The following is a 20,725-nucleotide window of genomic DNA, read 5'->3' as shown; positions in this document are numbered from 1 at the left end:
ATGCATGTTAAACAAATTGAAGTACAAGATTTGAAAAATACTGGTCATATGCTTGTCGTCTGCAACAGGTTACCTTCGTATCTAATAGGTATTCAGGACCTCTTGAATTCCTAGACAACTTCGTAATTTTGAGAAAGTACCGCAATAGAATTTCTTAAAAATGTCAGAAATGTGAAATATTTTGCCGATTTTCAACAAAGAAACAGACTGTTGTTGCCAGTAAACAGATCTGCCCTCAAGTCACCATTCAGTAATTCCATCAAAATGTAACTTTTAAACAAAGAACCGACTCAGTAGATGTCGAAAATATTGTGCAAACACACGAGATTTTAAATAAACGTTTATTAAAACAATTACAAAAGAATTTGTGATAAGCGTGTTGTTTGCTCCTCCTTCAAGGCGACATTATCCAAACGTTCTTTTTCCCACCTCTTTCGTCACTCATCAGTATTCTTGGGCTGTTCGGTGGGTTCGGTAGTTGGTACGCTTTTGTATCGATAGGCAAGGATCATAAAGATAATCATGTCCACGAACATCAATCCAGCGAATAAGAAAAATTCATGCGCCTGTGACGAAACAAATCCACGAATTTCAATAAAAGAACATTTTACATTGAGGATCGTAAGACACAGTGACTTATTTTTGGCCAACATATTCTGTAATTCGATTTTTCACTGTGAAGTGATTTTTGGCCAAATGACGTTTGCTACATTTTTCGCACTTGGTCAAGGATGTGCCTTCGAATTTAAGAATGTCTTGGCCAAAAATACGTGACGTCTTATCAAAATTTGCTATTTTACCTGCGAACTAAAACCTCTAGCTCCAATGATAATTATGTCAATCACATTACCGAAGGCAACCGTCAACAACCAACATGACTGCAACACAGATTTCATACTAACTGGCGCCTCAGCATAGGAAAATGCTAAACCAGTTACGGAATACATAACTTCTCCCAATGTCATAATGATGTACTGTGGTAGAAGCCAAAGCATGTGCATGGAATTTGGTTCAGATATAACAACATCCTTTGAAATGTATTCGCCAGTCGGAGTCTCTCGCAAAAACAAAGTATTAACCGCTCCTTGGGTTATTACGTAAGACTCAACAAAACTACCAATTTCAATTTCATACGTTGACGATACCAGTTGAATAAGATCCCTTTCAGTTGTGTTTCCTTCGAATCTAACCAATCTATCGGGATGCACAACATCAGTGACCTTGAGCGACACCGTATTAGCTGAATTGACCAATATTCGAAGCAATGGATCACCAGTTCGGGATTTATTCGGGTCATCTTCGTATTCGTAAATTTCGCTCTGTCGAGTCATGAAATAGCTCATCGCCAATTCCGATCCTAAATGGAAAGTGCCTCGGAATTCTGGACATTCGGCATTCGTTTGTGTTGGAGTCATTACGTATGTAAAATTGGATCTCTCCGTAACGTCAATGTATTTATCTTGGTAGGCATCCATTGCGGGCAATGGGAAAGTCTCATCAGCACCGTGAATGGACGTTTGAATGTTATACGCACACGGTAGACCGTTAAATATTCTCAATTGACTTTGACCGACTCCGGGCAAAACGGGATAAGTTTTCTCTAATTGTAGTTCAACAATAGCTGAACAGAGGAAAGCAACTCCAGCCAGAATGCCGCCCAGCGTCAATTTTTGTAGTGGACGTCGAACGCCAATTTTCGACAGCAGTGGATAGAAGAGCACATCGTACAATGGAATGAATACCAAAATTAACAGTGGATTTACGACTTGCATTTGATCAGGTTTTATTTCGTAACTTCCGATGAAACCCATCATTCGTGTTGCCTGGAATGTCCATCTGGATCCTTGCTGATCGAATAAAGACCAGAACACTGGCAACGGAATGTACAATACGAGAACGTTGAGGAGAACTTTTACTTCATTTACTAGTTGCTGGCCATGTTTTTCAACAGCATAGTCTAGCCAATGAGCTTTTGGATTTGTCTTTCTTTCTTTCATTTTTCTAGAAATTGCGTGCTAGAATATCGAACGAGTGTTAGGAATTGATTGTATTGAAATCAGCGGATTTATCATACTTACGCCAATACAGCTAGACACTTTCACCAACATGTTTCCCGCGGGTGGGGTGACCTTGTACAATCGCTTACCAGCGAAGAAAATTACTGAAAATTTTCAGTTTGATGAAATTATATGAATTCGTCACAGACCTAATCTGAGCTTACTAATTGAGAGAACCATTAACGCTCCAGGCACACCAAATGCCAACGAATAGCAATCGTCATCTTGGAAGCACTTAACATCGGACCGAAGAATCGGAGTGATCAAAGTTGAAATGAACGATCCCAAATTAATTGTGAAATAGAAAAGCGAAAAGAACGTGAGCATATATTTGGCCTGTTCAGGCATCTTAAATTGATCTCCACCAAAAGCAGCGACGCACGGTTTGATACCACCGGATCCAAGAGCCTTTTAACATAACATTAATTATAGCAGATGGTGTTGTCATAAATTGAAGAATGAAACATACCACGAGCAATAACGCAACTATGGTGAACTCCCTATAACAAAGAATTTTTATTTAAAATAAACGTTCAACTGACTTCAATGATTTCATTCCTTTACCTTCCCGGAATATTTAAATCAGGCATAGCAGTTAACGACATTAATATACTACCGCAAGAGTATACCATTGACAAAAATAAAATGGTTTTAAACTTGCCCAACCAACTGTCGGATAAAATGGCACCCAGTACGGAAAAGAAGTAGACTAGCGTTGTGAATAGATGATAAATAATGGTAGCTGTATCGTCATCCCAAAATAATTTCCTTGTCAAATACAACACCAAAACCGCTATATTAATGGAAATATCATTTATCAGATCATTTAATTAAAGTTTTTCTTATTGCTAAAAGTGATAGTAAATAACTGATAGACGTACTTCTCATTCCATAGTACATGAATCTTTCACAAAATTCATTACTGATGATGAAGAAAATAGATTTAGGATATGGATATTTCTGAAAATAAATTTTTTATTTTTAAAACAAATTTTTCCTTAAACCAGTTGACACGAAAACTTGAACCCATTTAAAAGTAACGATTCATTCACTGGCTACATTTGCGAAAATCGTTTTTTTTTTTCTCAACAAAGGTTCAAGGTTTTACGATTCAACAATATACATCTAAGTTTCAACTAATTTTTATCAAATCTAATTACCGTAGTGCTCGTCTCCGGATCGGTGGTTCCCTCGGCAATTTCATTGTTATTCAAATTTTGATCGGATTTTTCTGAAAGTGAATTTTAAACTTGAATCTATGGAAGCATTGACTGTGGTTGTTCTTTTAAATTTTAAGTTTCATCTTTAATCGACTTGCCGTCTGTTTTGGGAGATTTCATTTTAATTCTGAACAAGAAAAAAATATTCGCATCAACATCGTATTGATGAATCTTGTAATATTGTGAATGACCTCTTACTGCTTACTGGGGAACTCTAGCTACCGCTACTGGCAACTCATTCATCCCTACCAAATAGAGACTGGTCATTCAAAAAATATGAGATGTGTAACCAAAGTATATAAACCCCGAAGGTAATACAAATCCTCAGCGGATCAAAGAAATTTTGGATCAGTTTAATTCAGGTGGGGTGTCATTTTCACTTACTACCTTGTGGTCTTACTAACGCTAACGCTAATGCTAACGCTAAGTGGAAATTATAGTTACGCTTAATTCAACTTTGATCTTCGCTTCTATAAAACTGATCTGTAAATCATAGCGCTTTTCGACTCTATATCATTCTAAGTTGCGTACCACACGTAATCCTCCAATCCTCGGATTGATAATAAATGATCCATTCGTAATCAAATTGACATAATTTATTAACTATGAGGCAATGATAACGATAACAATGTTTCCCAATAAAAGTCCACAAGAGAACCATATACTGTATCCATATTGATAATGATTAGTCGTCATTGATTGATGTTTAATTGTTTTAATATTAACAAAAGATAATCACGCAAAAATAAAGAAGATAAATCGATAATATTCATTGTCTGCTCGATAGATATATCCATGCGTAATTACAGTACATAGCAGCAAACCAATTTTAATTACATAGTACATACACTAAATAGATATAGTAGTCCAAACTAATCACATCAATGTTCGAATTTATAATAAAAAACATGTTTCTAATAATTATTCATTAATGTTTGCTTATCTGTAAAGATTATGTAAGTATTTTGCGGCTTATAAGCAAATGAGACTAACGCAAGCCTACGATAATCACGTACATATACTAAGTAAAGCTTTTCGCTTTATCTTATTCCACTTTTTCCACACACTTTGATCTTGATGTAATTGATCAAAATAAATGCAAAGAAATGAAGAGAGTTATATTTAAACAATAATTTCCAAATTACGATAACATGGAGATAAAAAGAAGAAGAAATCAACATAATCTAAGCAGTTTCAAAAAGTTTGAAATTCAGACAGATTGAAATAGTACATTAATTACCAATGGGACCAATTATGTAAATGGTACTTCTTCCGTGAAGCCGAGGGTCGTTAAACACACAAGAAGTCATTTCCATGGTTTGCTCTACTGCTAAGTAAGGCATTTTGCTCAAAAACGTGAGGTAAAGTTCACTATAGCTCACGTTTTTGAGTAATAGTGGTACGCTAGTTGGTTGTGGAATTAGTACTATTTATTTCAATATTTTTATATAATTATAATCTTTTAACAGAATCGTATCAATAAAAAATTGCTCTGAAGTATGATGAACCTAGCTATATTTACGTTAATACGTTTTTCAACTCTATCCACGCTATTTAAAAAAAATGTGAATTAATTTTTAGTCTAATTATAATAATATTGCATCTCTATAAGCATTCAAAATTAATTCAACATTTTTCAGAAATTCTATGCAAGGAAAACCACAAATTAATAATGTATCAAGTAAGTAGTTAAATAAAGATAAGGCAATTGATTTTCATTGTGACAACGATGTTCTATTTTATGATTTTTTGATTTTTTTGGACGCTCGAGAAAGTTTTTTTCTCGAAGAATTTGCTTTTGGAGCCACAGTGAGCCACTGATGATGATCTTGATTTGAGATCGAAATATGTGGCGAATAAATTGGTTTTTTCTGAGCTATTCCAACTTTCAATTTTAAATTCATATTTCAAACTTATTCTCAAATTCGAAATTTGCTGTGAAAGAATCATATTAATTGGATGCAATAATGTGAGTCACATATTAAATATTTGATGATTACTGTTCAACGAACTATTAATGAAGGGCATATTGGTAAATTACCGAATTAATTTTTTGGTAAATTAAGAAAATTTTCGTCAAATATCGGTAATCTTCTGTAAATTTCAGTAAATCCGGCAAATGAATTTATCAATAATACGCCTTGGTTTAATGTACATACTAATTAATATTTATTAATAGTAAATGTACTGAGTACTGATCGTTTTCTATTAATTACACTTTGTCTGCTCCCGCGTGTAGACAATAAAAATAATCACTGGCTTCGAATATCTCTTTCTGATCAGTGATTGGGAAGCAGACAGTCTGTGCCAAACACTTAATATAATATACTTTTATCTTCCTCTTAATATTAAGAAAATGAACTGGTTCTATATAATATTACGTTCGTTTTGTTCTGATTTGCAACTTCCCATAAACTTAATTTGTTTTGTTGATGGAGTAACAAAGAATTAAATTTCGCAAATCTTCGAGCACATCTATAGTCACGTGTGTGATAGTATTATTCCGTAACTGAAGTGGTTTCAATACAAAATCTTCCGACTCGTTAATGAACAAGTAGTAGCTGACAGTTCACGGAATTGTTATTTATATTGCCACAATATGAATTAACTCAAGTAGTAATTTAGTTAACAATTTCCAAAGATATGCTATCATGTAAGTGGTACTAATAAATAAAGTTTTTTTTTAATAAGGTCGTTGAACATTTTATCGTTGGCTTAACATCGTGTATAGAAGCATAAGGTATAAGTAATGTACATGGTTTGAAGTGCTGTTATCTCACTACCTTTAATTTTTCTTGCATAATTTCGATTATTACAATTGCGGTCAGTTAAAAAACAATAAAAATTGCAAAATTTTGTTTTTTTTTTAAATGTAATTTACTAAACTAGATCAATAAAATGAACAAGAAAGTAAACCAGTTGTAAAGAAGAGCAATGAAGACAGTCTATAAGAGTATAGTTAACCATTGTGTTAAAAAAAAGTGAAAGACAAACGATTCAATTAGCGCGCTCAATCTTTATGAATGCATGACACAATACGGATAATGTGAATGAAAGCAGAAAAAGAAATCAACCACACTTGTATGGCTGATTAAAGTACGAATCGCTAGAATAGAAGTATATTGTGATTGGTAATGTAAAATTAACAATAATTTCATAAATACTGCGTTCATAAAGAAATAATGCGTCTCAAGTGTCAGTAGTAAAACAATAAACAATAATAGAAATGTTGCCATAGTATATATGTCGTATGGATTTTCTAGCTTCGATAAGATTTATCAGAGTCAATTGATGTATTTCAAGTTTCGTGCATTATCAACAAGTCAAAGTCAACTTTCCGCGAAATGAAGCTCTAGACAATAGCACTTTATACAATCAGTTCAAATAACCACTGCGTTGTTTCATATACTTTCACTAGTTGGTCTGGAAGCCAGTAAAACCATCATTAATAAAACGACTATTTCATATTTGGAATCTTGAATAAAAATAATTCTGAGAGAAAATCCTATCTTGACTGTTGGGACATTATGAACTTCATTGTAATTGAATTCGGACACTGATATCGTATCTTTAATTACACATTTTCTTCACATTTATGCATTTTTTACTGCACTATCCATATAGGAAAATCGTATTACGAACTGATCCTGATCCTCTGTTGAATCGTATTTGAAACTTGTAACCTGGGTTCCGGTTTTTAGCTGGAAATACGATCGCTTTTTTTTCTTTTTTACGATCGCTGGGAACGAAAAAAGACACTCTCGTACTGGAACAGAAAATTTCTGTTTTAAGAGTTGTTTTGGTTTGTAAATGATTCCACAAAAAGTTGTTTAACAAATGAACATCTAGATTTTCTATTTTAGTAGATTTTCTTATGGAATTAATTACAAACCACAAAAACTCTAAAATTAGAATTGCAGTTTTCTCTTCATGTAGTTAACAATTGTTGTTCCGAATGATATCCTGCCCTTCTTTTAAAAAAAAAAGAATTATAAAAATCTACAATCCAGTCAACGGTCACCACACAGACAAACTTATAAGCAGTTTCTTTAAAAATCTGTAACCTATTCTCATTGAGATGCGTTTCATTCGATTCGTAAATTACAATTAATCACGATCATTAATACGAATGCTGAATTGTTAAACTGTTAATTGTTTTAATAATTACCATTATCGTTCGTCATCGTTTGAAGCGATTCACTTTAACATAAAATAAATTTATTGTTCTAACGTATAGTTATCTCAGGTATTTCCAGCACATAACACCAATGTCTAAGAAATTAATGGTATACCTATATAATCACAGTCTTTACTATATTATTAACATTAATTGACCGAGTTAAGCACAACTTTGTAAATAATATGAAAGTGAAATAATCTCTTTTAAAATGCAATTAATACAATCTGAGCACACGACAGCGACCACTGACCGCACAACTAGTAGTTGTTGATCAAGTAAAACAATTTTTTTTTTCAAGACGGTCTCTGCACAGTGCAAAGCAATTGATTATACCATTCGATCGAAACAGTGAACAACAAGTGAGGACGATATGACTGAACAAAAAATTACATCTTTTCAACAACTTATCGTTTAACTGATGAAGTGGATATTGATATGATATAAAAGTTTATTTTTTACCTGTAATACGTATACTTGTTATATAGACATTACATATACACAAATCTGCTCAATCAACTCATCAGTCACATGTGTTTGTATATATCTATCTGTCTATATATAAAAGCGTAAAAAGTGTACTTAAAATCTTTGCACGAGCTATCAGTGCATTTGAAAAGCCGTCTACCTAAGCTACAAGTTAAGTTTGAGTAGCCAATCTTGAACGACTTTCCGAAGTTGCTCAGGACTCCCAAGAAGATTACACTAACGGATCATTGAAACGACTATAGAGTCCATGTCTAAATATATGCACGCAAGTCATCTCAAAGCTTTTAAAAGCTTTTTTATAATATTAGTACAAAAGCTAGATAAGCGCTATGTATAGATAAAACCAAGTATATGATCAAATTATGGGTTAGGATAGTAGAAAATCTTGGCAAATTATACCCTGTGTCTGTCGATCAATTTTCTCTCTTTTAATCATAATACTGATAACTACAGTACGTGCTCCCAATAAATTTATTAATAGAGCTCTAATACGCACAGAGACAATACGGATCGTATCAACGTCCAGTGCTTTGATCGTATACATAACATATTATGAATGTCATAGACGATTAGTGTCACAGTTCAAATTTGTTTTTGAATACAAAATTTGTATCCAACCAGATTCAGTTCAAATCTATGGAGCATTTTTTAAGAAAATAAACCATTCGCAAGTTAAGTAGATTATGTCAATAGAAATGCAAATAAAATAAGAGTGTTTATCTTAAACGTACCTTGGACACGGTCTGACTGGGCAATTGTGATCATTTTGAGCGGCTGACGTTATCAATATTCAATATACAGAGCAAAAGTTTTGTCGAAAATAGATGAGATTCATTCGTTCCAAAATAACAACACATTGAAAGCTGTTAAATTCAGAGCACTAGATGAACTGACATTAAACAAATGATTAAAAAATCTCAAGGTAGAAAGAACTATACCTAGCTGACAAAGTTGAAACTTTGAACCAAGATCTATTGAAATGTACAAGGACTCGGAAGTCGAAACATTCAGCTAAACGTTTTAAGTGAAATAGTCAGACTCTGCACGCATTTATGTTATGTTAAAAAGAAGTATATAAGTTTTCTAAAAGCATGAACGAAGCTTCGAAAACTCTTCGTCATAAACTTTGCCCAAGGTGAATTCCTGGTTGATTAAAGTGAATAAAAAACACTTGTCGTACAAGATGTTGATCTGTTATCGGTGGAGTGGATAATAGATATTGTTAGAGTTGTTAGCATCACGTCAGCGTTGTCATAATTATCATTTTTTCAAAATCTGAAAAACTGTAGCAGACTGCCCTAATCCCGCTAAATCTAAGTGGTAATTAACGTTCTTATAATACTGAGGGAGCATTGGATAATCACATTGGTATCATTTTTAATCTAACTGTGTGTTGAAAAATTCTCGATTCAAGCATTAAGCGCTCGATTCAAGAGTTCGGATAGAAAATAGATTGTAGAAATCGCACCTCGGATTAATGATTGACGTCCTCTTCATCACTGCTCGAATAATCTATTATTTATAGCTCGTATCGACAAGAGACTGATATCACTTCTATTAATCACTAATAATGAAAAATATTGTTTCATTGCTCCTGGCATTCTTTGACGATGAATGATTTTCTTTTCTGCGACAGATGCATTTTGAAGCGTTTTTTATGATAAATTACAGACGGATGTTAAGTCGTAGTTATATTAACAATCATCTTTTTCGTGACGTATACTCTAATGAAAATGTAGGAAAAAGGAAGAAAAGTATATTTAGCTAAACAAATAATTGTTTTAAAAAAATCATGTAAACGATTTTGGCATAGTGATATGTTCAAAACTTTCTGATAAAAATTTAATAGTTTTACTTTAACTTTGCTTGAACGAATTAGTATTGTACAAAAAAAAAACCCGGTGTAGAGATAAAGTATAATTAATCATAGCAAAGCGCGTAGAGGCAGTTCAATTGACGTTTTCAATGTGAAGTGTTCTTGTCGATTTAAAATTTTATTACTTTACAATAGGATTCCTTTATCAATCAACAATTTTAAACTAATCAGATTTATGAATTAAATTCAGTTTGCATTCACCAGGTATCCCAGTAGCACGGCAGAGTAAAAGTAAACCAGGCAGGAGCACTTGTTTGACTAGGGACCTGAAAAATCTAGTAACCCTATGTTTTTTGCGAATTAAATTTTTCAACTTATGTCAGTGTTCATTTGAGTTCATTTTCATACAGTGTATCAGGTCCCTCATTTGATGTTTCAATAATGAACCGCTCCTGCCAGGTTTACTTTTACTCTGCCGTGCCAGTAGTATAGTCTATTTTCAGCAGAGAAATGATATCTTCGGCCGAAGCAAAGCACTGACACTGACTGGCTGAAGCCATCGCTTTGTATAATTTCTCTGATTTTCGATGTTTTTTGCTCATGTTTATCCGTCTGATATACCTACGTGTTTATGTCCCTTATTTGGAAATCTACGACGAATATTTTGTATCTTTTTCTCTATTCGTGTAAACCGTCAGCACATGAAGGAGCGTTGTTTTATTTTGTTGTCTTGCGGTCATAAAATGCGTCGTTACTGTCTTGCTCAAAACCGGTTTTTCGCATTTTCTGGTCACAAGCCAACAGAGAGAGTACCGTACTGTCTTGCTGGGACATTTCTTGTTGAGGGCTGTGAGGAGGTTGTATTTCGAGCCGAAAGCAAATACAGTTATGTACTATTGATGCACTGAGGACTGTCTCATGTGTCTACACAATACCATTACAAAAGACAGTTCCGAACTGGTTATACTGGGATGCCGGGCAATGCAGATCTTTTTTTTTATTTATGCATTAATTGTTCTAGTGTGAATTTTTTGGGTCTTTCATTAGACAGTTTGCGCAAATGATGTATAAGTTATACGTCGACTTATAAATATGAACTTATAAGTTATAAGTAAGGTGGTTATAAGTCATAAGTTATAAGTCGACTACTTATAAAGTCAAATTTATAAGTGCTTAAGTTTATACGTCAAACCGTTAGAGGTTTATACGTCATAAGTGATAAGTCTATAAGTAATGACACAACTTTGTGGTGAGTTTTATTATATAATCTTTGCGGAAACAAAAACATGCCAAACATTCCGAAAGTAGTCTCGGTAATATGCAATTACGTTTGCTTTCCATTTTAGGATATTTCTCAAAATGCAATATTTTTTTGGTAATATTATGTTTCGATTGCACAATGATGTCAGAATTTTTACTAACAGAAAACAAGATCAAACAACAAATAATCATAAATTATGACCCACAATTACCAGTAAATTTTCCCATTTTTCATCTATTCTTAAGATTATTGTCAGAAAATGGCTTTGAAAGCTAGGTGTACTAATAAGGCAATATGTCAGGTCCTAATAACCAGTCTTAAAGTGTACACCTTTGACCGGAGCGAACATTACTAATGAAAAGGTAATAGAATTCTGTCACTTTTTTAAACGTAATAGAGCAACGAAGATCTCTAAAAATCATTGCCTGGCGCGTGTATATCATACAAAATATCGTACTTGTATATTTCATTCATATGTTTTAATTGTGAACAATTATGTACTTAGAGGCGTATGACGCGACGTATAAACCTCTGACGTTTAATAGTTTCACGTATAACTTATAACCACCTTACTTATAACTGACTTACATATAACTTATAAGTTCATATTTATAAGTCGACGTACAACTTATATGTCATTTGCGCAAACTGTCTATTATTTTTTTTGCATACATCGCTCTGTGTGCCTTTTGGTAGCCACTTCACTGACAATTAAACTCGATTAATACGTCTAAAGTATGGTTTCCACTCAACAAAAAGTACTCTGTGTGAGAGCGAGCTGTCAAGCAAACAAAGCAAAAATTTAAAAAAAAATCAATTTTGTCTCTCAAATGGAGTACTTTTTTTGGTAAGACAGTGAGGTTGTATGAGTGGACCAGCTGAAGTAAATTACGCCACATAACTGTTGTGTGATATTTTACAATTTTAGATATTTTATGCCAGAGTTTACTAAACCTAGTTGGTACACGCTCATATTCTTAGTTGCACCTGCTTACAAGTAATCATGCGCTGACGCTTGGCAGTGGTAAAATCGTGTCTCAGCATGTGTAAGAAAATGTAGAATTGTTTTCTTTAAATAACTTCATTGTATTTCAACGCAATGACGTCGTACACGTATTAAATTTTATTGAAAGTTTGCTAGTAACGAAAATTATATTCTTTACAACACTTAATGACAACCGCGACAATCTTTATGGCATTTCTTTTTCAGGCTACATTGACAACCTCCAGATAAATCTCCCACTCCACCAGGTCCATATCTAGGCCCTCTTGTAGCCCAACAAATGCCAGCTTTGCACATTGCACATTGAATGTAATCGCAGCCATCACGTTTCATTATCAAAATCTGAAAATTAGATATTCAAATGATAAGTCCAGTACAGTAGTGGACAGGTGTATGGATAAAATATATCAAAATGTCAATTACCCCGCAACTGAAGCATTTCATCGCCTCATTTCGGTTTATTAAATCTTTGATTGCTTGCTCGCTGCGTCTCTGTCCACTTATAATTCCATTAGCGTCACCAGCCGCTAGGTCATCTTGATATTCTCGACAATTTCGTTCCGGATGAATTGCCTTTAAAGTTTTTATTTTTTATTAATTCAAACGCCTAATGATGTGCTGCATAATAATATGGTTCATCTGAATCACCGCTAAATTGTGATCGTAAATAAGATTATAAACACAACTCACTTTGCACGGTATGCAATTAACATTCTTGCACTGTGGACATTTGAATTCATTGACCACATCCTCGCATATACACCAACCATTGCAATCGGGGAAGTTGCATAGAATTGTACCCGAAATTGTAACCTGTGCCACTCGAACCCCTTTCATCAAAAATTTCTCATATTCGTCTTGCGACAAAACGGCACGTATTTCACGATCTTGTACCATTTCTTCGCAGCTAACGTACGGACACTTAATGGAAACTTCATCACTGTGAACAATCGTACCATTGAGACAATCTTTGCAGTAGCGATGCAGGCAATTTCTCAATATAATCCCATCCTTCATGTCAATCGTGTCCATACAAATTTCACAATCAAATGATTCGATGCTTTTGACAATGCCACCAGTCGCTTCTAGTTGCAGCAGCTCTTCGTACAAATTAGCTGGTTTTTTAACGGGTTTGGTGTCAACTTTATGTGGCTGCTCGTGAGATTGATCGTTATTTGGCTCTTGAAGTGATTGATGAATCTGTTTAAATTGTAAACACAATTAGATTTAGTCATTTTACTGATGTGATGCAGAAGACAACTTACCGCATTTAGATAGTCCTGATCGAATCGGTAAAGGTCGTTGAGGTCTATTCTCTGTTTTTTTGCCGCATGTTTCGGTTCACTTAAATACTCAATGGTTTCGTTCAGATCCAAATTACATTTACGTAACGCAATTTCGATATCCTTCTTAGGAAAGCCCATTTCAACCAACGTCTCATATTGCTTGGTGCTTCGAACGATTTTAATTGGAATCGTAGCGGTGTGCTTACGTTTTATGCTTTTCAAAATCGACGTACCGTTTGTCAACGAACCATTAACTTGTCGTTGCGTTGTTCCATTCGGTCCCAGCGGATTTTGTTGATAGATGCTGGCTGCATTTACGTTGACTTTGTTCGTTTGAGGTAGTAACGGTTCAATCAAATTGGGTTTAGCAAACAGTGGTACAATCCAATCTGGATCAGCTGAACTCGGTCCCGGTTGATTGTGTTGATCGTTTATAGTTAACAATTGGCGGTATCCTCCCAAATCTACTGGCTGTCGAGGAGTTATTCCGCTCGGTCCCGGTTGATTTTGTTGAACGTTTGGAGTTAACAATCGTCGGTACCCTCCCAAATCTACTGGCTGTCGAGGAGTAATTCCGCTCGGTCCCGGTTTATTTTGTTGGTAGATGTTGTTAACTTCGTTCGTTTGAGATAGCAATGGCCAATTAAATCTAGCTGCATTCGGTCCCGATCCATTCTGTTGATCGTTTTTCCCAATCGGTGTACCGTTTAGAGTTACCTGTGTACTGTTAGATGTGGCTGGTGCAATTATTCGGCGACCGTACTCAAATGTTCCTCCTACATTTGTGAAAACTTGTCGTGGTTGATGAGCGGTTATTCCACTCGGTCCTGGTTGATTTTGTTGCATCACTCCGAATATGTTTTCCCATTCCACCACATCATCTGATGTTGCAGTTGAAGTTGCCGTTGGTACTATTGTTTTCGGTAATTGTTCGGTGTGCCCACTACCAAAAACCTGATTTATGACATCCGGGTCTTCCACCCAATCTACAGCATCATATCCAAATAAATCCAACAAATCATTTGAAGTATTTGCACCATAGTCATTGCTGCCCATCACCTTTTCTTTGGCAAAATTAGCTACATTAATTTGTGGTAACGTCTGTGGGATCAGATGAGGTAAGGCTATGCGGTGAGCATCGAAACGGCTATTTTCCTTGGCAAAATCGAATACAGGCCGTGGTGACGTTTGACCAGCTGTAATTGTATGAGGTTTGGTTTGGTATTTTGCCTGAGCGGCATTGTTGGGCTGAGTAATTCCGTTCAAATAGACATCGAAATCATCTTTTTGAACATCGAAAATAGATTTACTCAAATCCACCGTAGTTATTGGACGACCAGGAGCAGGGATAACTTCGCTAACAAATTGAACGTCATCATCACCATCGTCACTATCAAATAATTGATGTTTTATGTTGTGATTTGGTGTTGTTGCGGAATATGGGTATTCATTTGGCCATAATTGTGACGGTTGAGCAGTCGTTGAATTACCATTTGCAGACAACAAATAGGGTTCAACCATTTTTGTGCCTCAACCAACAGATAACTCTACACAACTGATACTGAAATTGAAATGAAATAATAGTGAAAGCAATATGGAGAAATAAATTGTGAACAAACTTACTCATCAAGACTCGGTTGACCCGTGGTTGAGATACTGACTGTAGGCTATGTACGCTAGATGTACATTAAAGATTAAATATGGCTTACCCGAATAAAAATAGAAATCATAAACAAAAGAAATAAGCGATAAAATGCACATGGACTATCTGGAACGTAACATTTGTTTGTTTGTATTTTTTGTGTGTCTTCATTGACATTTGAAAATATGTCTGCTCTACCCCCTCTGCACGCTTATCTCGGTACATGTCAAAGTGAGAGTCGAATAGGGTTGCGGGACTTTTAAAATTTCCTTTGTTTCGCTGTCCCACAAGGCGAACTTTTTGAAATTGTTAGACACAGTCATAGAACTGATAGATCAGCGATGGACTTCTTTCAGAACCTTGCAATGGACGACGCTAGAGCCGTTGAGGTTTATTTTAATTCTGATAGTACCAGTTAGTATCCAGGATCTGTTAAGACGAATCATACTCGAGAGTTGACATGGTGGCGCTGTTGCTACAACTCAATACGAATTACAACGAAAAAGCGGTCGGACTCTTCATTTTTCTTTTTTAAATTTACATTTATTTCCTCACGAATCAAAGTTAAACAATCAGTATTTTAAACTAATCGAAATATTATCGGCCATTATATGTAGAGCCTCCCTCAAATGACTTTGAGCAACATTCAACTGAGTGCATGGATATTTACTATCATACTTGGACAAATATTCGCAAAAACGTTTCCACCGCTGTGCAGCATAGACAGCATCACCACTCATCAATTTATCAGTGTCCATATCAGTCACTCCATTTTCGATGTTTCCGTTTGGAAGATTTTTATGCGACGGGAAATTATTTGTACAAGCGTTACAGTCACATGTGAACAAATAGTTCAATTGCATTCTAAAAAAGATAAATAAATAAATTTTAGGCGTTTCGATCAGTTGTAAGTTTGAATGTTATTGCATTACTCTTCTTGGCGATAACTTAAGGTGTCTATGAAGTGATGCGATCTAAAAAGGAAACGGAGAGCCATTATGCTAGCTTTCATTGTTCGTACGAGAATTCTTTCAAAATAAACTATCGGGTGCATAACTTGTCGATGCACGCATGCCCTTACCCATAATTATCGAAAAGCTGCTCTCCCTTTTTTATGTTCCTCAACACAAACACAACCATCTTGTTCCCAAATGGTATTCGAACAATATTTGGTGAGCATGAGTGGTTGATAAGGCTGCAAAACGGAAATGCTGCCGAACCGATTACACCTCCTTGTGGACTCCTATATTGACGATTGGACAGTGAAAGCGAGTGAAAATACATTCGTGCTATCTGTAGGAATCTGAATAGAAGTTCCATTAGTAGATTCTGATCCTCCTCGTTAGGTAGCAATGGCTTTAAATTCGTTCGATCCATTAATTGATCGTATAATGCTGATGCAACTGCAGCCACACCCAATAGATCTTCTGTGGATCGTTCTGCTTGCTTTGTAGGGAATGAGAGAATCTTCAAAAATTGCTCCTTTTTAGACGTGGTTGGATATTCACAAGAAAATGCAGTGACCTCAATGTTATCAATGTTCGACATATCTTTCTTCAACTCATCTAATGAATCGTAACTGGTGATAGCATAGATAGCAGCTCGTAATGCTATTAATTGAGTGCGATTGCATGTTTCATGAAGGAAATCAATAATAGGACATTCGAATTGATGAAACGATTGGTTCGCTTCGTCGTAGCAGTATTGGCTGCAAAACATTGCGCCGGTACAATTTCGGCAAGGAATCAAACTCAAACAGTTTTCTGTTAAGCAATTGGCACACCTTTGGTATCGCAATTTTGGCAGAAGAACTGAAAAGTAACGATCTTCAATTGCTAAAATTTGACCGGTAGATAGATTTCGATTTGTTATGATGTATCTGCCGTACTTCTTATTTCTTCGAATGTCCAAACAATCTGCGATGAACGGTACATGGTCATGAGGTTTGAAACTAAGTGTAGGTTCAAATATCGGACTATTGTTCAAATTCTTTTTCGACCGTTTCAGTTTCTTCTTGCATTTGGTCTGCAGCGTCACTAGTTCATTTTTTAAACGGTCAGGATAACCAGATTTTTTTGCCAATTGAATGTTTTCATGACACAACTGGTTTAATTTCCAATCATAATAGACGGCTGCGCGGCTGGCATAACTTAAGCCAAGGTTTTCTGAATTCTCCTCGGCGAAACACAGACTTTCGTTGTAATTTTCCAAAGCATCAAAATGCCTTCCGTCTTGCGAATACCATTTATGTCCACTCTGACGGAACTCTAATGATTTCCCGTCATGCTTATTCGTTGAGGGAATACCAGAAGCCGTTTTACCCACTATTGATATCGAATATTCCTTCAATTTACTTTTCACAAGTTTAACACGATCGCTGTTCGTTGCACAAATTTTAAATTTATCGGCAAAACTTTTGTCTGCCCCAATACGGTACGCAAATATATCAATTAAATCATCCATAATAGAATAATTTTTGACAAAACGAATTTTTAATTTTCAATTAACTAGAACAGCAAGACACTTGCAACCGCCCGAAACAGATTTTCCTACTGATTTACATGTTGAGCTCAATGTCCGAAGAAAACTATTAATAAGTTTGTGTTCAGTTGTAAATCTTAAAATAAAATCATTTCACTTAGCAAATACCCAAACAAGATTCACGACACTGCCAGAAGTATAATGAATGAAGTAGTAACGTTTGTTTAGATGGATGTGTGTCGAAACAGTGTTTTTGTGTCGCTGAAATTAATCTGTCGAATTATTTATTACTGAAAATTTGTATGTAATTATAGAGTGTGCGTTTATTACAGAAAGTTGCGTAAGAAACCGTAAAAAAACCGACTTAAAATAAATTAGTAAATCGAAATATCATCTGTTTAAAGACGTGTACGAAGGACATCCGTTGACTGTCATATAAGACTTTCTTTTCCGTATTTTTTGGTTGACAAGTTCAATTTATCTATTTATTTCGGTCAGTTAAATTGGGTTAAGAACATAAAGGTGCTGAAGAATTACCTACATTTCATTAACATATTTATATACATTAGCTGCATTATGTCACACTCTAGGAACTGATATGATCGTATAAAAATTGGTTCTGTGGTGCCGTGATGAAATTAAAAATCTTCAGTAATTCTTGTAACTATCGGGTCTTGTACCTAAAGACGATAGTGTTTCAATGTATAGCAGAATTTCATAAAATAATTAACTTCAATTTTCTTCAATAACTCATCTGATATTTGGTTTAAAAAATCTTTGACTTTTTCATTCTAACAAAAAATTGCCAAATTTGGGTTTCAAAAACAGAGCTGTGAGTTTTTTCAAACCGTTTTCAACAAACTGCTCTGCAATGGATTCTCTATGAGATTACCTGTTCAGACATACCTCACACGACGTATTATGTCATGATTTGTCAATTTTATTTGCAAATAAAGTTGAAATTTTTTGTCGAAAAGCCTTAGTCGGGAACACTGACAGAGTTACTCTGCTCGAGTGAAGGCGAAGGTCAACAACGTTCTTATGGTATTTCATAGCTGGGCTCCTCAGCTAGTAACTACAGTTAGCAGTAATGCCTTCTGTTCACAAATGCTCAAGATATCAGTCAACAATGTGTGCAATTTCATGCTACATGCTACTACCCCGAAAATCAAAATCAGCCTAGAGGCAAGGGAAAAATTAATTTTTGAAATTTTTTTTTTTGCTGTTTCGAATTCCTTGGTCAATTCTAAGTACAGCCTGGGGTCAGGCCTTTTAAAATAAAAACAAAATGAAAATACGACCCACCCTATTATACATGCGTGACAAAAATTTCGAATGGGAAAAAATTCAAAAATTGCATTCAATATAACAGCTGTCAGAATCTGTTGGACTAGTAATATCAGATCCCACATAAAACAAAATTTGATAATTCGTAATTTTTCATAACTGTAACACAAAATGTATTGCAGTGAGTTTCTCAACACGTAAATTTTGCAAATTGAACGTTAAATGCAGAAACAAGGTTACAAAAAAAAATCTGACAGCACACACATCGTTAAAGGAGACAGATTTGATTTTTACATTATTTCCTGATCACTTTTGTTGAAAAGATATTTTTCTTCCTGTAGTACCAAAACCGTCACATTCACTCACCAAATTTAGTACCGAAAGAGCAACATTCTCCCCTACTATTTTCTCTCAATTTTCATTCCCGCTTATGTCATTTTCGATCCTATCTTTATTCTTTCCCAAATGTGTCAAGTTGTTTTTAGTGTTTTGTGACAATTCATTCATAAGGATTGCTTTCAGCATTCATACGGACTGCTTTCGGCATTCATTCGGATGTCTTTCGGCATTCCTACAGATTGCTTATTTTTCGACATTTGTGAGAATACATGCACACGGAACGGACTTCTTTAGGCATTCATACGGATTACTTTCGGCATTAATATGGAATGCTTTTGCACCGGTATGTTGTTCAGTTTTGTTGTTATGTTTTGTTCGGAATGTGACTTTGGTACTCCAGGAAGAAAAATAGTATACAAACCACGGATCAAAAAGGTGTGTTTTAGACCACGGTGGTGAAAACGTCCTTAGTCTCCGCTCCGCTTCGCGTCGCTCCATCACTGGACGTTTTCACCACCTGGGTCTAAAACACACCTTTTCGATCCTTGGTATGTAACATACTATATGCACTTTAGCTGTATCCCAAAAGAGCGAGATTGCCTAAAATCAATTGTTCAAGAGAGATGCGATAATCCCACTCTAGGGGGACATTTTTCAGACATTTTTCAGTTTTGATTTGAATTTACAATGTTTTTCAGAAACATAAAAATTTGGAAATGAGTGCGAGCTCGATTTACAGAGAAACATGAAAATTGGAAAGGGGTTCGTATTCGAGTTTACACTCGAATCATGGAAAACTTACGCGAATTTTTTTACTGCGCTAAATCGAGTACGCACTTACTTGCTTGTTTGTATTACGTATAAATACTACGTATAAAGTTCGCACCAATTTCGAACTTTTAGTTCCTCTAAAAACACTTCGAAACGAGTTCTCACCCATTTCCTACTTTTAGTCTAGTTACATTTGAATAATGCATTGAACAAATTAGTACACCCGCGGAATTGATTTTTTTCACTTTTATGTTATGTTCGGAAGTATCAGGCAAAAGTCCCGTGAGAGTTTTACAGGGGAAATGTCTTAAATCCAGATTTTTGTGCATAACCAGGCACTCGTTTTCGAATGAGTTCCATGCACAAACTGTGACATATATCCCTATAGTATCTGAACAAAAACCGATAATTAAACTTGCAGCAATAATAAAAAAACATTTTGAACGCGAAATTTGCAAATAAAAAAATTACTTCATCAGAATTTGAACCTGCGATCATTGAGTTTGTAAATTGAAAATTTGACATTTTTGGGGTTACGTTACACAATAATTTTTTGACAGTTCGATCGGAGAGAGATGTGAGACGTCACTAAAGTAGACAAATGTGCGCCTGATTTTTAGTCGTCGATTTTATTCTTGCATTCTACAACTGAATTTCATTGATGTTGGTCAACTATAAATCCTAGCAAATAATTTGTTTAAAATTAGTGAAAACAACTGAAAAATGATTTATGAAATTAAAATGTGATATGAAACGTTTAGACGTGTTACAGTGGTGTTTATTTACGAAAAAATCTTTTCGGGAATGCAATTCACGTGGTAAAATTTGATTTGATCTTCCATATAAACAATAAATTACATTAAAAAATCGCATCACAGTGCAGTAACATATTTCGA

General features: G+C 35.0%; 3 protein-coding genes across 3 annotated transcripts; all 3 read right to left on the bottom strand.

Annotated features, from left to right (window-relative positions):
* Nucleotides 1-327: 327 nt before the first annotated feature.
* LOC119073149 (peptide transporter family 1-like) lies at nucleotides 328-7,791 on the bottom strand. Its single transcript, XM_037178450.1, has 9 exons — nucleotides 7,446-7,791; nucleotides 3,218-3,288; nucleotides 2,939-3,017; nucleotides 2,622-2,850; nucleotides 2,527-2,557; nucleotides 2,222-2,465; nucleotides 2,079-2,161; nucleotides 801-2,015; nucleotides 328-566 (listed from the first exon to the last, which is right to left on the bottom strand). The coding sequence occupies exons 1-9, from the start codon at nucleotides 7,459-7,461 to the stop codon at nucleotides 438-440; spliced, it is 2,097 nt and encodes a 698-aa protein (XP_037034345.1). The 5' UTR covers nucleotides 7,462-7,791; the 3' UTR covers nucleotides 328-437.
* Nucleotides 7,792-12,096: 4,305 nt separating this feature from the next.
* LOC119073147 lies at nucleotides 12,097-15,139 on the bottom strand. The gene is made up of 5 exons (XM_037178447.1): nucleotides 14,933-15,139; nucleotides 13,289-14,870; nucleotides 12,714-13,223; nucleotides 12,447-12,596; nucleotides 12,097-12,365 (listed from the first exon to the last, which is right to left on the bottom strand). The coding sequence occupies exons 2-5, from the start codon at nucleotides 14,828-14,830 to the stop codon at nucleotides 12,189-12,191; spliced, it is 2,379 nt and encodes a 792-aa protein (XP_037034342.1). The 5' UTR covers nucleotides 14,831-14,870; nucleotides 14,933-15,139; the 3' UTR covers nucleotides 12,097-12,188.
* A 316-nt stretch (nucleotides 15,140-15,455) lies between these two features.
* LOC119073153 (SET and MYND domain-containing protein 4-like) lies at nucleotides 15,456-17,548 on the bottom strand. The gene is made up of 3 exons (XM_037178454.1): nucleotides 16,033-17,548; nucleotides 15,884-15,925; nucleotides 15,456-15,815 (listed from the first exon to the last, which is right to left on the bottom strand). Exons 1-3 carry the CDS (start codon nucleotides 17,412-17,414, stop codon nucleotides 15,524-15,526), a joined length of 1,716 nt encoding a protein of 571 aa, XP_037034349.1. The 5' UTR covers nucleotides 17,415-17,548; the 3' UTR covers nucleotides 15,456-15,523.
* Nucleotides 17,549-20,725: the final 3,177 nt, after the last annotated feature.

Source organism: Bradysia coprophila, unplaced genomic scaffold (assembly GCF_014529535.1).
Source record: "Bradysia coprophila strain Holo2 unplaced genomic scaffold, BU_Bcop_v1 contig_138, whole genome shotgun sequence".
Classification (NCBI taxonomy): Eukaryota; Metazoa; Arthropoda; class Insecta; order Diptera; family Sciaridae; genus Bradysia; species Bradysia coprophila.
The sequence above is the reverse complement of the archived record's forward strand: the minus strand, read 5'-3'. Positions and strand labels throughout refer to the sequence as shown.